This window comes from Salvelinus alpinus, chromosome 11 (assembly GCF_045679555.1).
Source record: "Salvelinus alpinus chromosome 11, SLU_Salpinus.1, whole genome shotgun sequence".
In the NCBI taxonomy this organism is placed as follows: domain Eukaryota; kingdom Metazoa; phylum Chordata; class Actinopteri; order Salmoniformes; family Salmonidae; genus Salvelinus; species Salvelinus alpinus.
The window spans coordinates 73,795,821-73,813,065 of record NC_092096.1 but is presented as its reverse complement, the minus strand read 5'-3'; the positions used below and the strand labels follow the sequence as shown (position 1 = coordinate 73,813,065).

Genomic DNA, 17,245 nt, shown 5'->3' with positions numbered 1-17,245 from the left:
TATATATAGTCTAGTGAGTGTATATATAGTGTATATATATAGTCTAGTGAGTGTGTATATAGTCTAGTGAGTGTGTATATACTGTGTATATATTTTCTAGTGAGTGTGTATATAGTGTGTATATATAGTCTAGTGAGTGTGTATATAGTGTGTAGAGTAGGTATATAGTGTGTATATAGTGTGTATATAGTGTGTATATAGTGAGTGTATATAGTGTGTGTATATAGTGTGTATATAGTGTGTGTATATAGTGTGTATATAGTGTGTGTATATAGTGTGTGTATATAGTGTGTGTATATAGTGTGTATATAGTGTGTTTATAGTGTGTATATAGTGTGTATATAGTGTGTTTATAGTGTGTATATAGTGTGTTTATAGTGTGTATATAGTGTGTATATAGTGTGTAGAGAGTGTGTATATAGTCTAGTGAGTGTGTATATAGTGTGTATATAGTCTAGTGAGTGTGTATATAGTGTGTATATAGTCTATTGAGTGTATATATAGTGTGTATATATATAGTCTAGTGAGTGTGTATATAGTGTGTATATAGTCTAGTGAGTGTGTATATAGTGTGTATATAGTCTAGTGAGTGTGTATATAGTGTGTATATAGTCTAGTGAGTGCGTATATAGTGTGTAGAGAGTGTGTAGAGAGTGTGTATTGTGAGTATATAGTGAACTAGCATGTTCTGACTCACAGTCTGAGTGTATATATAGTGTGTATATAGTGTGTATATATAGTCTAGTGGGTGTGTATATAGTGTGTATATATAGTCTAGTGGGTGTGTATATAGTGTGTATTTAGTGTGTAGAGAGTGTATATATATAGTCTAGTGGTTGTGTATATAGTGTGTAGAGTGTGTCTATAGTGTGTAGAGAGTGTGTAGAGTGTGTATATTGAGTATATAGTGAACTAGCATGTTCTGACTCACATGGTTGGCCTTTGACCTGTCTGGGAGAGTAGCAGCTGGAAGGGATGGAGGTGAGGCTGAGGAGTGTGGAGTTAACCCTTGTACCTGGGCTGACCCCTGACTCGGATTGCATTGCCATGGACGACAACCCTGGCAACCCGGAAGTGTTGTTGGTGAACTGGGAACATCGCAGGAAGTCAGGCCATGATGCGTTGAACAACTGGAGGACTGGTTCACAGCCCTTCCTGGCTGACTCACAGAAAGACTGACAGGGTAGGACTACACGTCTAGAGAGGAGAAAGGGAGAGAGAATATAAAGAGAGAGAAAAGGAGAGATATATTTATCAGCTGCAGTATTGTATCCTTACAAAAGATGGCGCTGACTTCATAGGACGACATAAGGAGTTATTTTAACAAACCGAACGCATTTTAATTGAATTTAATTAATTTTGGGTAAGAGACAAATTATTTTATTTTAGCTTTATTTAACCAGGTAGGCTAGTTGAGAACAAGTTCTCATTTACAACTGCGACCTGGCCAAGATAAAGCAAAGCAGTTCGACACATACAACAACACAGAGTTACACATGGAGTAAAACAAACATACAGTCAATAATACAGTAGAAAAGTCTATGTACAATGTGAGCAAATGAGGTGATAAGGGAGGTGAAGGCAAAAAAAGGCCATGGTGGCGAAGTAAATACAATATAGCAAGTAAAACACTGGAATGGTAGATTTGCAGTGGAAGAATGTGCAAAGTAGAGATAGAAATAATGGGGTGCAAAGGAGCAAAATAAATAAATACAGTAGGGGGAGAGGTAGTTGTTTGGGCAAAATTATAGATGGACTATGTACAGGTGCAGTAATCTGTGAGCTGCTCTGACAGCTGGTGCTTAAAGCTAGTGAGGGAGATAAGTGTTCCAGTTGTTGGCAGCAGAGAACTGGAAGGAAAGACGACCAAAGGAGGTGTTGGCTTTGGAGATGACCAGTGAGATATACCTGCTGGAGCGCGTGCTACGAGTGGGTGCTGCTATGGTGACCAGTGAGCTGAGATAAAGCGGGGCTTTACCTAGCAAAGACTTACAAAAAAATTGTACAAAAAATATACAATGTGGACCCAGACGATATCACTTAAATGATTGTGTCCCAGGTTCCATGAAAATCCACATTGATATGGTCGATAACCAACACATTCACAATACCAGAGCCACTGTTATGTCTTGTAAAATCCCAAGAGTAAACACTGCGAGGAGCATGTTTTTCCATACAGGCATTTGTCTCTGGAACAGCCTCCCCTTTTGTGATCAAGCTGGGCAGATGTATTTATTTGTATGATCTGCAATGAATCGTTTTTTAGATTGAAATGTGAAATGAATATGGTTAGGGACAAGTGCAGTGAATTGTGACACTTTTTAGGATGTCAATATAAAGGAATGTATTTATGGGAAACGCAGAGCTGCCCGGTGACGTGAACCTTCCAAACGAGCTAAATGCCTTTTACGCTAGCTTCGAAGCAAACAACACTGAAGCATGCATGAGAGCACCAGCTGTTCTGGACGACTGTGTGATAACACTCTCGGTAGCCGATGTGAGCAAGACTTTTAAACAGGTCAGCATTCACAAAGCCGTGGGGCCAGATGGATTACCAGGATGTGTACTCAAAGCATGCACGGACCAACTGGCAACTGTCTCCACTGACATTTTCAACCTCTCCCTAACCCAGCTGCGACAGAGCCTGGACTCGAACCAGGATCTCTAGTGGCACAGCTAGCAACTGCGATGCAGTGCCTTAGACCACTGCACCACTCGGGAGGCCCATATCAGCAAACTTAATGATGGTGTTGGAGTCGTGCTTGGCCATGCGGTCATGGGAGACAGGGAGTACAGGAGGGGACTGAGCATGCACCCCTGAAGGTCTCCAGTGTTGAGGATCAGCGTGGCAGATGTGTTGCTTCCTACCCTCACCACCTGGGGGTGGCCGGTCAGGAAGTCCAGGATCCAGTTGCAGAGGGAGGTGTTTAGTCCCAGGGTCCTTAGCTAGTGATGAGCTTTGAGGGCACTATTGTGTTGAACACTGAGCTGTATTCAATGAACAGCATTCTCACGTAGGTGTTCCTTTTGTCCAGGTGGGAAAGGGCAGTGTTGAGTGCAATAGAGATTGCGTCATCTGTGGATCTGTTGGGGCGGTATGCAAATTGCAGTGGGTCTAGGGTTTCTGGGATAATGGTGTTGATGTGAGCCATGACCAGCCTTTCAAAGCACTTCATGATTACAGACGTGAGAGCTACGCGTCGGTAGTCATTTAGGCAGGTTACCTTGATGTTTTTGGGCACAGGGACTATGGTGGTCTGCTTAAAACATGTTGGTATTACAGACTCGGTCAGGGAGAGGTTGAAAATGTCAGTGAAGACATTTGCCAGGTGGTCAGCGCATGCTCTGAGTACACATCCTGGTAATCCGTCTGGCTCCGCAGCCTTGTGAATGTTGACCTGTTTAAATGTCTTGCTCACATCGGCTGCGGAGAGCGTGATCACACAGTTGTCCGGAACAGCTGGTGCTCTCATGCATGCTTCAGTGTTGCTTGCCTCGAAGCGAGCATAGAAGTAATTTAGCTCGTCTGGTAGGCTCGTGTCACTGGGCAGCTCATGGCTGTGCTTCCCTATGTAGTCTGTAATAGTTTGCAAGTTCTGCCACATCCAACGAGCGTCAGAACCGGTGTGGTAGGATTCAATCCTAGTCCTGTATTGACGCTTTGCTTGTTTGATGGTTCGTCGGAGGGCATAGCGGGATTTCTTATAAGCGTCCTGGTTAGAGTCCCACTCCTTGAAAGTGGCAGCTCTACCCTTTAGCTCAGTGCGGATGTTGCCTGGGGTATGTACGTAAGGTCACTGTGGGGACGACGTCATCGACGCACTTATTGATGAAGCCAGTGACTGATGTGGTGTACTACTCAATGCCATCGGAAGAATCCCGGAACATATTCCAGTCTGTGCTAGCAAAACAGTCCTGTAGCTTAGCATCTGTGTCATCTGACCACTTCCGTATTGAGTGAGTCACTGGTACTTCCTGCTTTAGTTTTTGCTTGTAAGCAGGAATCAGGAGGAATTATGGTCAGATTTGCCAAATGGAGGGTGAGGGAGAGCTTTGTACTCGTCTCTGTGTGTGAAGTAAAGGGGGTCCAGAGTTCTTTTTTCCCTCTGGTTGCACATGTGACATGCTGGTTGAAATTAGGTCAAAAGGATTTAAGTTTGCCTGCATTAAATTCCCCGGCCACTAGGAGCGCCACTTCTGGATGAGCATTTTCTTGTTTCCTTATGGCCTTATACAGCTGGTTGAGTGTGGTCTTAGTGCAAGTATCAGTTTGTGGTGGTAAATAGACAGCTAAAAATACAGATGAAAACTCTCTTGGAAAATAGTGTGGTCTACAGCTTATCATGAGGTACTCTACCTCAGGCGAGCAAAACTTCAAGACTTCATTCATATTTGATTTCGTGCACCAGCTGTTATTGACAAATAGACACAGACTGCCACCCCTTGTCTTACCGAAGGCAGCTGAAGGATGATCAATGGAAACAGGATGCACCTGAGCTCAAATTCGAGTCTCATAGCAAAGAGTCTATAAAATCTATATTTTAGTTTTAATATATTTGCAAAAATGTCTAAAAACAGTTTATCACTTTGTCATTATGGGGTATTGTGATGTCATTATGGGGTATTGTGATGTCATTATGGGGTATTGTGATGTCATTATGGGGTATTGTGATGTCATTATGGGGTATTGTGTGTAGATTGATGAGGAAAAACGTTTATTCAATCCATTTTAGAATAAGGCTGTAAAGTAACAAATAGTGGAAGTCAAGGGGTCTGAATACTTTTCGAATGCACTGTATAAGGTTGTATTTTAACAAGACATTTGTGGAGTGGTTGAAAAACGAGTTTTAATGACTCCAACCTAAGTGTATGTAAACTTCCAACTTCAACTGTATGTCCTGGGAAACGTTCTTGTTACTTACAAACTCATGCTAATCGCATTAGCCTACGTTAGCTCAACCATCCCGCTGGGGACCCACCAATCCTGAAGAAGTTTTAACAAAGTTAACCATTTTCACTGTAGTGTCCTAAGGTGTTTCAAGCTGTCAGACATTTTCTTGGCAGCAAGAGCCTCTCGGTGGATGCTGCAGTGTACCCAAGTGGCGTCGGGAGCAACTGCTTGCACGTGCGTTACCACTCCACTATGTCTCCCTGTCGTGGCTTTTGTACCATCAGTACAGATACCAACACATCTTGACCACCAAAGTCCATTTAATGTCACAAAGCTGTCCGGTACTTAAAAAATATCCTCTCCTGTTGTCCTGGTTTCCAATGGTTTGCAGAAGAGGATGTCTTCCTTAACAAACCTAACGCGTTGGTAAATCTAAGTGCGGGGGTGTGTCAGAAGTATTGTTGCTATTTTCACAGGTCTTATTATGAGCGCAATAGCTGGCGGTGGCGCGAAAGGGGTTTTGATGAATAAGTACGTTGTCGGTGTGACGAGGGCTTGGCCACTCACTGGCCAATCAAGGTGTTCCATGGTTTAATACTGCATGTGGTGGTGTCAAGTTCCGTAGGTTATTGACGAAGGTCTTTGACTTGTCATCAACTCTAATGTGGGCCCTGGAATATTCTAGTCCTGGTCCATTGTGGATAGTTTATTAAATAGCATAAGCTACAGTAACGAATGAGAGCTACAGTAGAAAAAAACAAAAAAAACATCCAATGTTAGGACTGAATAATAACATGATATAGTCTAGGATTACTGTATTATAGGACTGAATAATAACATGATATAGTCTAGGATTACTGTATTATAGGACTGAATAATAACATGATATAGTCTAGGATTACTGTATTATAGGACTGAATAATAACATGATATAGTCTAGGATTACTGTATTATAGGACTGAATAATAACATGATATAGTCTAGGATTACTGTATTATAGGACTGAATAATAACATGATATAGTCTAGGATTACTGTATTATAGGACTGAATAATAACATGATATAGTCTAGGATTACTGTATTATAGGACTGAATAATAACATGATATAGTCTAGGATTACTGTATTATAGGACTGAATAATAACATGATATAGTCTAGGATTACTGTATTATAGGACTGAATAATAACATGATATATGTTGGATGGATACAAGCCGAATGGAGCATTGCTTTGTGAATTATGCAAAAGCCCCAGTAGACCATTTAGAAAGCTGTTCTGGACAGGCTCCTTGGCTAATGCATGGCCAGGATAATATAATGCATGGCCAGGATAATATAATGCATGGCCAGGATAATATAATGTATGGCCAGGATAATATAATGCATGGCCAGGATAATATAATGTATGGCCAGGATAATATAATGCATGGCCAGGATAATATAATGCATGACCAGGATAATATAATGCATGACCAGGATAATATAATGCATGGCCAGGATAATATAATGCATGGCCAGGATAATATAATGCATGGCCTGGATAATATAATGCATGGCCAGGATAATATAATGCATGGCCAGGATAATATAATGCATGGCCAGGATAATATAATGCATGGCCAGGATAATATAATGCATGGCCAGGATAATATAATGCATGGCCAGGATAATATAATGCATGGCCAGGATAATATAATGCATGGCCAGGATAATATAATGCATGGCCAGGATAATATAATGCATGGCCAGGATAATATAATGCATGGCCAGGATAATATAATGCATGACCAGGATAATATAATGCATGACCAGGATAATATAATGCATGGCCAGGATAATATAATGCATGGCCAGGATAATATAATGCATGGCCAGGATAATATAATGCATGGCCAGGATAATATAATGCATGGCCAGGATAATATAATGCATGGCCAGGATAATATAATGCATGGCCAGGATAATATAATGCATGGTCAGGAGAATATAATGCATGGCCAGGATAATATAATGCATGGCCAGGATAATATAATGCATGGCCAGGATAATATAATGCATGGCCAGGATAATATAATGCATGGTCAGGAGAATATAATGCATGGCCAGGATAATATAATGCATGGCCAGGATAATATAATGCATGGCCAGGATAATATAATGCATGGTCAGGAGAATATAATGCATGGCCAGGATAATATAATGCATGGCCAGGATAATATAATGCATGGTCAGGAGAATATAATGCATGGCCAGGATAATATAATGCATGGCCAGGATAATATAATGCATGGCCAGGATAAGGAAGACAGCAGACACATTGCTGTTGAACCAGCAGTCATTAGAGCAGGGTAAACTACTGGCTGTTGTGTTGTTGCTGTTATCAAACAAAAAGGAAAACAAGCATACAGGAAAATAACTTAATATCACTGGACCATGTCATCTATCAGTCCATCACTATGGAGGGGTTTCACCTCTCAGTCCATCTCTATGGAGGGGTCTCACCTCTCAGTCCATCTCTATGGAGGGGTTTCACCTCTCAGTCCATCTCTATGGAGGGGTTTCACCTCTCAGTCCATCTCTATGGAGGGGTTTCACCTCTCAGTCCATCTCTATGGAGGGGTCTCACCTCTCAGTCCATCTCTATGGAGGGGTCTCACCTCTCAGTCCATCTCTATGGAGGGGTTTCACCTCTCAGTCCATCTCTATGGAGGGGTTTCACCTCTCAGTCCATCTCTATGGAGGGGTTTCACCTCTCAGTCCATCTCTATGGAGGGGTCTCACCTCTCAGTCCATCTCTATGGAGGGGTTTCACCTCTCAGTCCATCTCTATGGAGGGGTTTCACCTCTCAGTCCATCTCTATGGAGGGGTTTCACCTCTCAGTCCATCTCTATGGAGGGGTCTCACCTCTCAGTCCATCTCTATGGAGGGGTTTCACCTCTCAGTCCATCTCTATGGAGGGGTCTCACCTCTCAGTCCATCTCTATGGAGGGGTTTCACCTCTCAGTCCATCACTATGGAGGGGTTTCACCTCTCAGTCCATCTCTATGGAGGGGTCTCACCTCTCAGTCCATCTCTATGGAGGGGTTTCACCTCTCAGTCCATCTCTATGGAGGGGTTTCACCTCTCAGTCCATCACTATGGAGGGGTTTCACCTCTCAGTCCATCACTATGGAGGGGTTTCACCTCTCAGTCCATCTCTATGGAGGGGTTTCACCTCTCAGTCCATCTCTATGGAGGGGTCTCACCTCTCAGTCCATCTCTATGGAGGGGTTTCACCTCTCAGTCCATCTCTATGGAGGGGTTTCACCTCTCAGTCCATCTCTATGGAGGGGTTTCACCTCTCAGTCCATCTCTATGGAGGGGTCTCACCTCTCAGTCCATCTCTATGGAGGGGTTTCACCTCTCAGTCCATCTCTATGGAGGGGTCTCACCTCTCAGTCCATCTCTATGGAGGGGTCTCACCTCTCAGTCCATCACTATGGAGGGGTTTCACCTCTCAGTCCATCTCTATGGAGGGGTCTCACCTCTCAGTCCATCTCTATGGAGGGGTTTCACCTCTCAGTCCATCTCTATGGAGGGGTTTCACCTCTCAGTCCATCACTATGGAGGGGTTTCACCTCTCAGTCCATCTCTATGGAGGGGTTTCATCTATCAGTCCATCTCTATGGAGGGGTTTCACCTCTCAGTCCATCTCTATGGAGGGGTTTCATCTATCAGTCCATCTCTATGGAGGGGTTTCACCTCTCAGTCCATCTCTATGGAGGGGTCTCACCTCTCAGTCCATCTCTATGGAGGGGTTTCACCTCTCAGTCCATCTCTATGGAGGGGTTTCACCTCTCAGTCCATCTCTATGGAGGGGTCTCACCTCTCAGTCCATCTCTATGGAGGGGTTTCACCTCTCAGTCCATCTCTATGGAGGGGTTTCACCTCTCAGTCCATCTCTATGGAGGGGTTTCACCTCTCAGTCCATCTCTATGGAGGGGTTTCACCTCTCAGTCCATCTCTATGGAGGGGTTTCATCTCTCAGTCCATCTCTATGGAGGGGTTTCACCTCTCAGTCCATCTCTATGGAGGGGTTTCACCTCTCAGTCCATCTCTATGGAGGGGTTTCATCTCTCAGTCCATCTCTATGGAGGGGTTTCACCTCTCAGTCCATCTCTATGGAGGGGTTTCACCTCTCAGTCCATCTCTATGGAGGGGTTTCATCTATCAGTCCATCTCTATGGAGGGGTTTCACCTCTCAGTCCATCTCTATGGAGGGGTTTCACCTCTCAGGCCATCACTATGAAGGGGTTTCACCTCTCAGTCCATCTCTATGGAGGGGTCTCACCTCTCAGTCCATCTCTATGGAGGGGTTTCACCTCTCAGTCCATCTCTATGGAGGGGTTTCACCTCTCAGTCCATCTCTATGGAGGGGTTTCACCTCTCAGTCCATCACTATGGAGGGGTTTCACCTCTCAGTCCATCACTATGGAGGGGTTTCACCTCTCAGTCCATCTCTATGGAGGGGTTTCACCTCTCAGTCCATCACTATGGAGGGGTCTCACCTCTCAGTCCATCTCTATGGAGGGGTTTCACCTCTCAGTCCATCTCTATGGAGGGGTCTCACCTCTCAGTCCATCACTATGGAGGGGTTTCACCTCTCAGTCCATCTCTATGGAGGGGTCTCACCTCTCAGTCCATCTCTATGGAGGGGTTCCACCTCTCAGTCCATCTCTATGGAGGGGTTTCACCTCTCAGTCCATCTCTATGGAGGGGTTTCACCTCTCAGTCCATCTCTATGGAGGGGTTTCACCTCTCAGTCCATCTCTATGGAGGGGTCTCACCTCTCAGTCCATCTCTATGGAGGGGTTTCACCTCTCAGTCCATCTCTATGGAGGGGTTTCACCTCTCAGTCCATCTCTATGGAGGGGTTTCACCTCTCAGTCCATCTCTATGGAGGGGTTTCACCTCTCAGTCCATCTCTATGGAGGGGTTTCACCTCTCAGTCCATCTCTATGAAGGGGTTTCACCTCTCAGTCCATCTCTATGAAGGGGTTTCATCTCTCAGTCCATCTTTAGGGTCTACATGGAGGGTTTTCATCTCATCCAATCAGTATGAGGTGGTGGCTAAAATAACGTAGATAAAGGGGATGTCCACTCACTGGTTTGTTACTCCTAAACCCAATCTGTTAATAATGCTCTGGTGACGTCCTTCCTACAAGCCAAATCCTTTAGTCTACACTGCTTGCCGAACGCATCGGTCAGGACAACACCAAAAACTGTCTTCATTCAAAGGAGGGCGTCTACTTGGTATTTAAATCAGATGAAAAGGGGGACAACAAAATAAACATTCATTTTTTTATGGTTTCTAAATACGAGGTTTATGGGCACAAAAAACAACAACATCTCTCCTGTTCTATGTGCATTGTGCGTACTGTGCTTCATGGCTGGATAGGTTGCGCTGCTGCAGTCAAAATCCATAACCAACCGCGTTAACGGCTAACCGTTTTCGGTTGGTCTTAAATATCCCCGCCAGCACATACTGAAATTGGGACTTTGGCACCTTTTTAAGGACACACCTCAGATATTGCCACCCATCCCACCTCAGAGAAAGCCAGCTCATATAAGACAGGTAAATTACCAATCCTGGCGCTATGTTTTGAAAATAGAAAAGTGCCGGCTGGTATAGGTCGAACGAGCATACATTTGATGAATGCACTGGCTTAAGACCAGCCAAAATTTACCCCATAAAAGGATATATAGAATGACTTAGGGCCCGATTCAGACTTAGGAAATGTACGCCTTTCCGATGCAATTCTCAGTAGTTGGTGCTGAATACAATAAAATCTCTGAAAACCCTCCCACTTGCTGTCCAACAGATTGTCTCGTGGAGTTTTGATTCAATACAGTTTTCAGTACATTTATTTAAAGCCATCCCTTTTAAATGTGGTCTACCTTTAATAAGAGTTTTCTGGACGGACAAAAATATACAGTATGGAGAGAAGAGTTCAGAATATTAGAGATCAATGACAGGAAGCCATGTAAAAACACACATATTGTCTCCTGTTCAGCACCAATTGGTAGATTTTTTAAATACTCTGATCTTGTATATTATATGGGGCTAGGAAAGCATTTATGAACAATAAAAAAAGACTGGTTTCGAGAGACTTTACGCTAAAAATAAATACAAAATAAAGTGGTTTGATTCATTCTGAAAGTTGCCATTTTCAATCGTGACCTGTTTCAGGAAACTAGGTGCACGTCGCGAGTCACTACTTCACACGAGAGCCATGATTGGCTGAGATACTGAGTGGGCTGGACATGCAGAGAGATGAGTTCGGATTGGTCTGCCATATAGGGGTATGGTGGTGAATGGTGAATGGTGAGGGGGTAGAGGGGTAATAATAATATGAATGGTGAGGGGGAGAGGGGTAATAGGGGTAATAATAATATGAATGGTGAGGGGGAGAGGGTTAATAATAATATGAATGGTGAGGGGTAATAGGGGCAATAATAATATGAATGGTGAGGGGGGAGAGGGGTAATAATAATATGAATGGTGAGGGGTAATAGGGGTAATAATAATATGAATGGTGAGGGGGAGAGGGGTAATAATAATATGAATGGTGAGGGGGAGAGGGGTAATAATAATAGGAATGGTGAGGGGGAGAGGGGTAATAATAATATGAATGGTGAGGGGGAGAGGGGTAATAATAACATGAATGGTGAGGGGGAGAGGGGTAATAATAATATGAATGGTGAGGGGGAGAGGGGTAATAGGGGTAATAATAATATGAATGGTGAGGGGGAGAGGGGTAATAGGGGCAATAATAATATGAATGGTGAGGGGGGAGAGGGGTAATAATAATATGAATGGTGAGGGGTAATAGGGGTAATAATAATATGAATGGTGAGGGGGAGAGGGGTAATAATAATATGAATGGTGAGGGGGAGAGGGGTAATAATAATATGAATGGTGAGGGGGAGAGGGGTAATAATAATATGAATGGTGAGGGGGAGAGGGGTAATAGGGGTAATAATAATATGAATGGTGAGGGGGAGAGGGGTAATAGGGGTAATAATAATATGAATGGTGAGGGGGAGAGGGGGAATAGGGGTAATAATAATATGAATGGTGAGGGGGGAGGGGTAATAATAATATGAATGGTGAGGGGTAATAGGGGTAATAATAATATGAATGGTGAGGGGGGAGAGGGTTAATAATAATATGAATGGTGAGGGGGAGAGGGGTAATAGGGGTAATAATAATATGAATGGTGAGGGGGAGAGGGGTAATAGGGGTAATAATAATATGAATGGTGAGGGGGGAGAGGGGTAATAATAATATGAATGGTGAGGGGGAGAGGGGTAATAATAATATGAATGGTGAGGGGGGAGGGGTAATAATAATATGAATGATGAGGGGGAGAGGGGTAATAATAATATGAATGGTGAGGGGGGAGAGGGGTAATAATAATATGAATGGTGAGGGGGAGAGGGGTAATAATAATATGAATGGTGAGGGGTAATAGGGGTAATAATAATATGAATGGTGAGGGGGGGAGGGGTAATAATAATATGAATGGTGAGGGGGAGAGGGGTAATAGGGGTAATAATAATATGAATGGTGAGGGGGGAGAGGGTTAATAATAATATGAATGGTGAGGGGGAGAGGGGTAATAATAATATGAATGGTGAGGGGGGGAGGGGTAATAGGGGTAATAATAATATGAATGGTGAGGGGGAAGGGGTAATAATAATATGAATGGTGAGGGGGAGAGGGGTAATAATAATATGAATGGTGAGGGGGAGAGGGGTAATAGGGGTAATAATAATATGAATGGTGAGGGGGGAGGGGTAATAATAATATGAATGGTGAGGGGGAGAGGGGTAATAGGGGTAATAATAATATGAATGGTGAGGGGGGAGGGGTAATAATAATATGAATGGTGAGGGGGAGAGGGGTAATAGGGGTAATAATAATATGAATGGTGAGGGGGAGAGGGGTAATAGGGGTAATAATAATATGAATGGTGAGGGGGGAGGGGTTATAATAATATGAATGGTGAGGGGGAGAGGGGTAATAATAATATGAATGGTGAGGGGGAGAGGGGTAATAATAATATGAATGGTGAGGGGGAGAGGGGTAATAATAATATGAATGGTGAGGGGTAATAGGGGTAATAATAATATGAATGGTGAGGGGGAGAGGGGTAATAGGGGTAATAATAATATGAATGGTGAGGGGGAGAGGGGTAATAGGGGTAATAATAATATGAATGGTGAGGGGGGAGGGGTAATAATAATATGAATGGTGAGGGGGAGAGGGGTAATAATAATATGAATGGTGAGGGGTAATAGGGGTAATAATAATATGAATGGTGAGGGGGGGAGGGGTAATAATAATATGAATGGTGAGGGGGAGAGGGGTAATAATAATATGAATGGTGAGGGGGAGAGGGGTAATAGGGGTAATAATAATATGAATGGTGAGGGGGAGAGGGGTAATAATAATATGAATGGTGAGGAGGAGAGGGGTAATAGGGGTAATAATAATATGAATGGTGAGGGGGAGAGGGGTAATAATAATATGAATGGTGAGGAGGAGAGGGGTAATAGGGGTAATAATAATATGAATGGTGAGGGGGAGAGGGGTAATAATAATATGAATGGTGAGGGGGAGAGGGGTAATAGGGGTAATAATAATATGAATGGTGAGGGGTAATAGGGGTAATAATAATATGAATGGTGAGGGGGGAGAGGGGTAATAATAATATGAATGGTGAGGGGGAGAGGGGTAATAGGGGTAATAATAATATGAATGGTGAGGGGGAGAGGGGTAATAATAATATGAATGGTGAGGAGGAGAGGGGTAATAGGGGTAATAATAATATGAATGGTGAGGGGGAGAGGGGTAATAATAATATGAATGGTGAGGGGGAGAGGGGTAATAGGGGTAATAATAATATGAATGGTGAGGGGTAATAGGGGTAATAGGGGTAATAATAATATGAATGGTGAGGGGGGAGAGGGGTAATAATAATATGAATGGTGAGGGGGAGAGGGGTAATAGGGGTAATAATAATATGAATGGTGAGGGGGAGAGGGGTAATAATAATATGAATGGTGAGGGGGTGAGGGGTGATAATAATATGAATGGTGAGGGGGTGAGGGGTAATAATAATATGAATGGTGAGGGGTAATAGGGGTAATAATAATATGAATGGTGAGGGGGAGAGGGGTAATAATAATATGAATGGTGAGGGGTAATAGGGGTAATAATAATATGAATGGTGAGGGGGGGAGGGGTAATAATAATATGAATGGTGAGGGGGAGAGGGTTAATAGGGGTAATAATAATATGAATGGTGAGGGGGAGAGGGGTAATAGGGGTAATAATAATATGAATGGTGAGGGGGTGAGGGGTAATAATAATATGAATGGTGAGGGGGAGAGGGGTAATAATAATATGAATGGTGAGGGGGGAGAGGGGTAATAGGGGTAATAATAATATGAATGGTGAGGGGGTGAGGGGTAATAATAATATGAATGGTGAGGGGGAGAGGGGTGATAATAATATGAATGGTGAGGGGTAATAGGGGTAATAATAATGTGAATGGTGAGGGGGGAGAGGGGTAATAGGGGTATTAATAATATGAATGGTGAGGGGGTGAGGGGTGATAATAATATGAATGGTGAGGGGGAGAGGGGTAATAATAATATGAATGTTGAGGGGTAATTAGGGGTAATAGGGGTAATAATAATATGAATGGTGAGGGGAGAGGGGTATTAATATGAATGGTGAGGGGGAGAGGGGTAATAATAATATGAATGGTGAGGGGGGAGAGGGGTAATAGGGGTAATAATAATATGAATGGTGAGGGGGGAGAGGGGTAATAATAATATGAATGGTGAGGGGTGAGAGGGGTAATAGGGGTAATAATAATATGAATGGTGAGGGGGAGAGGGTTAATAGGGGTAATAATAATATGAATGGTGAGGGGTAATAGGGGTAATAATAACATGAATGGTGAGGGGGGAGAGGGGTAATAATAATATGAATGGTGAGGGGTAATAGGGGTAATAATAATATGAATGGTGAGGGGTAATAGGGGTAATAATAATATGAATGGTGAGGGGGGAGAGGGGTAATAGGGGTAATAATAATATGAATGGTGAGGGGGAGAGGGGTAATAATAATATGAATGGTGAGGGGGGAGGGGTAATAGGGGTAATAATAATATGAATGGTGAGGGGGAGAGGGTTAATAATAATATGAATGGTGAGGGGGGAGGGGTAATAATAATATGAATGGTGAGGGGTAATAGGGGTAATAGAGGTAATAATAATATGAATGGTGAGGGGTAATAGGGGTAATAATAATATGAATGGTGAGGGGGAGAGGGGTAATAATAATATGAATGGTGAGGGGGAGAGGGGTAATAGGGGTAATAATAATATGAATGGTGAGGGGTAATAGGGGTAATAATAATATGAATGGTGAGGGGGGGAGGGGTAATAATAATATGAATGGTGAGGGGTAATGGGGTAATAATAATATGAATGATGAGGGGTAATAGGGGTAATAGGGGTAATAATAATATGAATGGTGAGGGGGAGAGGGGTAATAATAATATGAATGGTGAGGGGTGAGGGGTAATAATAATATGAATGGTGAGGGGTAATAGGGGTAATAGAGGTAATAATAATATGAATGGTGAGGGGTAATAGGGGTAATAATAATATGAATGGTGAGGGGGAGAGGGGTAATAATAATATGAATGGTGAGGGGGAGAGGGGTAATAGGGGTAATAATAATATGAATGGTGAGGGGGAGAGGGGTAATAGGGGTAATAATAATATGAATGGTGAGGGGGAGAGGGGTAATAGGGGTAATAATAATATGAATGGTGAGGGGGGAGGGGTTATAATAATATGAATGGTGAGGGGGAGAGGGGTAATAATAATATGAATGGTGAGGGGGAGAGGGGTAATAATAATATGAATGGTGAGGGGGAGAGGGGTAATATTAATATGAATGGTGAGGGGGGAGAGGGGTAATAGGGGTAATAATAATATGAATGGTGAGGGGGAGAGGGTTAATAGGGGTAATAATAATATGAATGGTGAGGGGTAATAGGGGTAATAATAACATGAATGGTGAGGGGGAGAGGGGTAATAATAATATGAATGGTGAGGGGTAATAGGGGTAATAGAGAACTAATAATGAATGGTGAGGGGTAATATGGGGAATAATAATATGAATGGTGAGGGGGGAGAGGGGTAATAGGGGTAATAATAATATGAATGGTGAGGGGGAGAGGGGAAATAATAATATGAATGGTGAGGGGGGAGGGGTAATAGGGGTAATAATAATATGAATGGTGAGGGGGAGAGGGTTAATAATAATATGAATGGTGAGGGGGGAGGGGTAATAATAATATGAATGGTGAGGGGTAATAGGGGTAATAGAGGTAATAATAATATGAATGGTGAGGGGTAATAGGGGTCATAATAATATGAATGGTGAGGGGGAGAGGGGTAATAATAATATGAATGGTGAGGGGGAGAGGGGTAATAGGGGTAATAATAATATGAATGGTGAGGGGTAATAGGGGTAATAATAATATGAATGGTGAGGGGGGGGGGGAGGGGTAATAATAATATGAATGGTGAGGGGTAATGGGGTAATAATAATATGAATGATGAGGGGTAATAGGGGTAATAGGGGTAATAATAATATGAATGGTGAGGGGGAGAGGGGTAATAATAATATGAATGGTGAGGGGTGAGGGGTAATAATAATATGAATGGTGAGGGGTAATAGGGGTAATAGAGGTAATAATAATATGAATGGTGAGGGGTAATAGGGGTAATAATAATATGAATGGTGAGGGGGAGAGGGGTAATAATAATATGAATGGTGAGGGGGAGAGGGGTAATAGGGGTAATAATAATATGAATGGTGAGGGGGAGAGGGGTAATAATAATATGAATGGTGAGGGGTAATGGGGTAATAATAATATGAATGATGAGGGGTAATAGGGGTAATATGGGTAATAATAATATGAATGGTGAGGGGGAGAGGGGTAATAATAATATGAATGGTGAGGGGTAATAGGGGTAATAATAACATGAATGGTGAGGGGTAATAGGGGTAATAGGGGTAATAATAATATGAATGGTGAGGGGGAGAGGGGTAATAATAATATGAATGGTGAGGGGTAATAGGGGTAATAATAATATGAATGGTGAGGGGGGAGAGGGGTAATAATAATATGAATGGTGAGGGGTAATAGGGGTAATAATAATATGAATGGTGAGGGGGGAGAGGGGTAATAATAATATGAATGGTGAGGGGGGAGAGGGG

At 42.9% G+C, this 17,245-nt stretch overlaps 1 protein-coding gene across 1 annotated transcript in view; it reads right to left on the bottom strand.

Annotated features, from left to right (window-relative positions):
- Window positions 1-17,245, bottom strand: part of corin (corin, serine peptidase) — a 165,288-nt gene that overhangs the window by 72,710 nt on the left and 75,333 nt on the right. Inside the window, exon 5 of the mRNA XM_071334237.1 lies at window positions 932-1,197. Within this exon, the coding sequence (XP_071190338.1) occupies window positions 932-1,197 (266 nt within the window). The remainder of the gene's footprint in view (window positions 1-931; window positions 1,198-17,245) is intronic.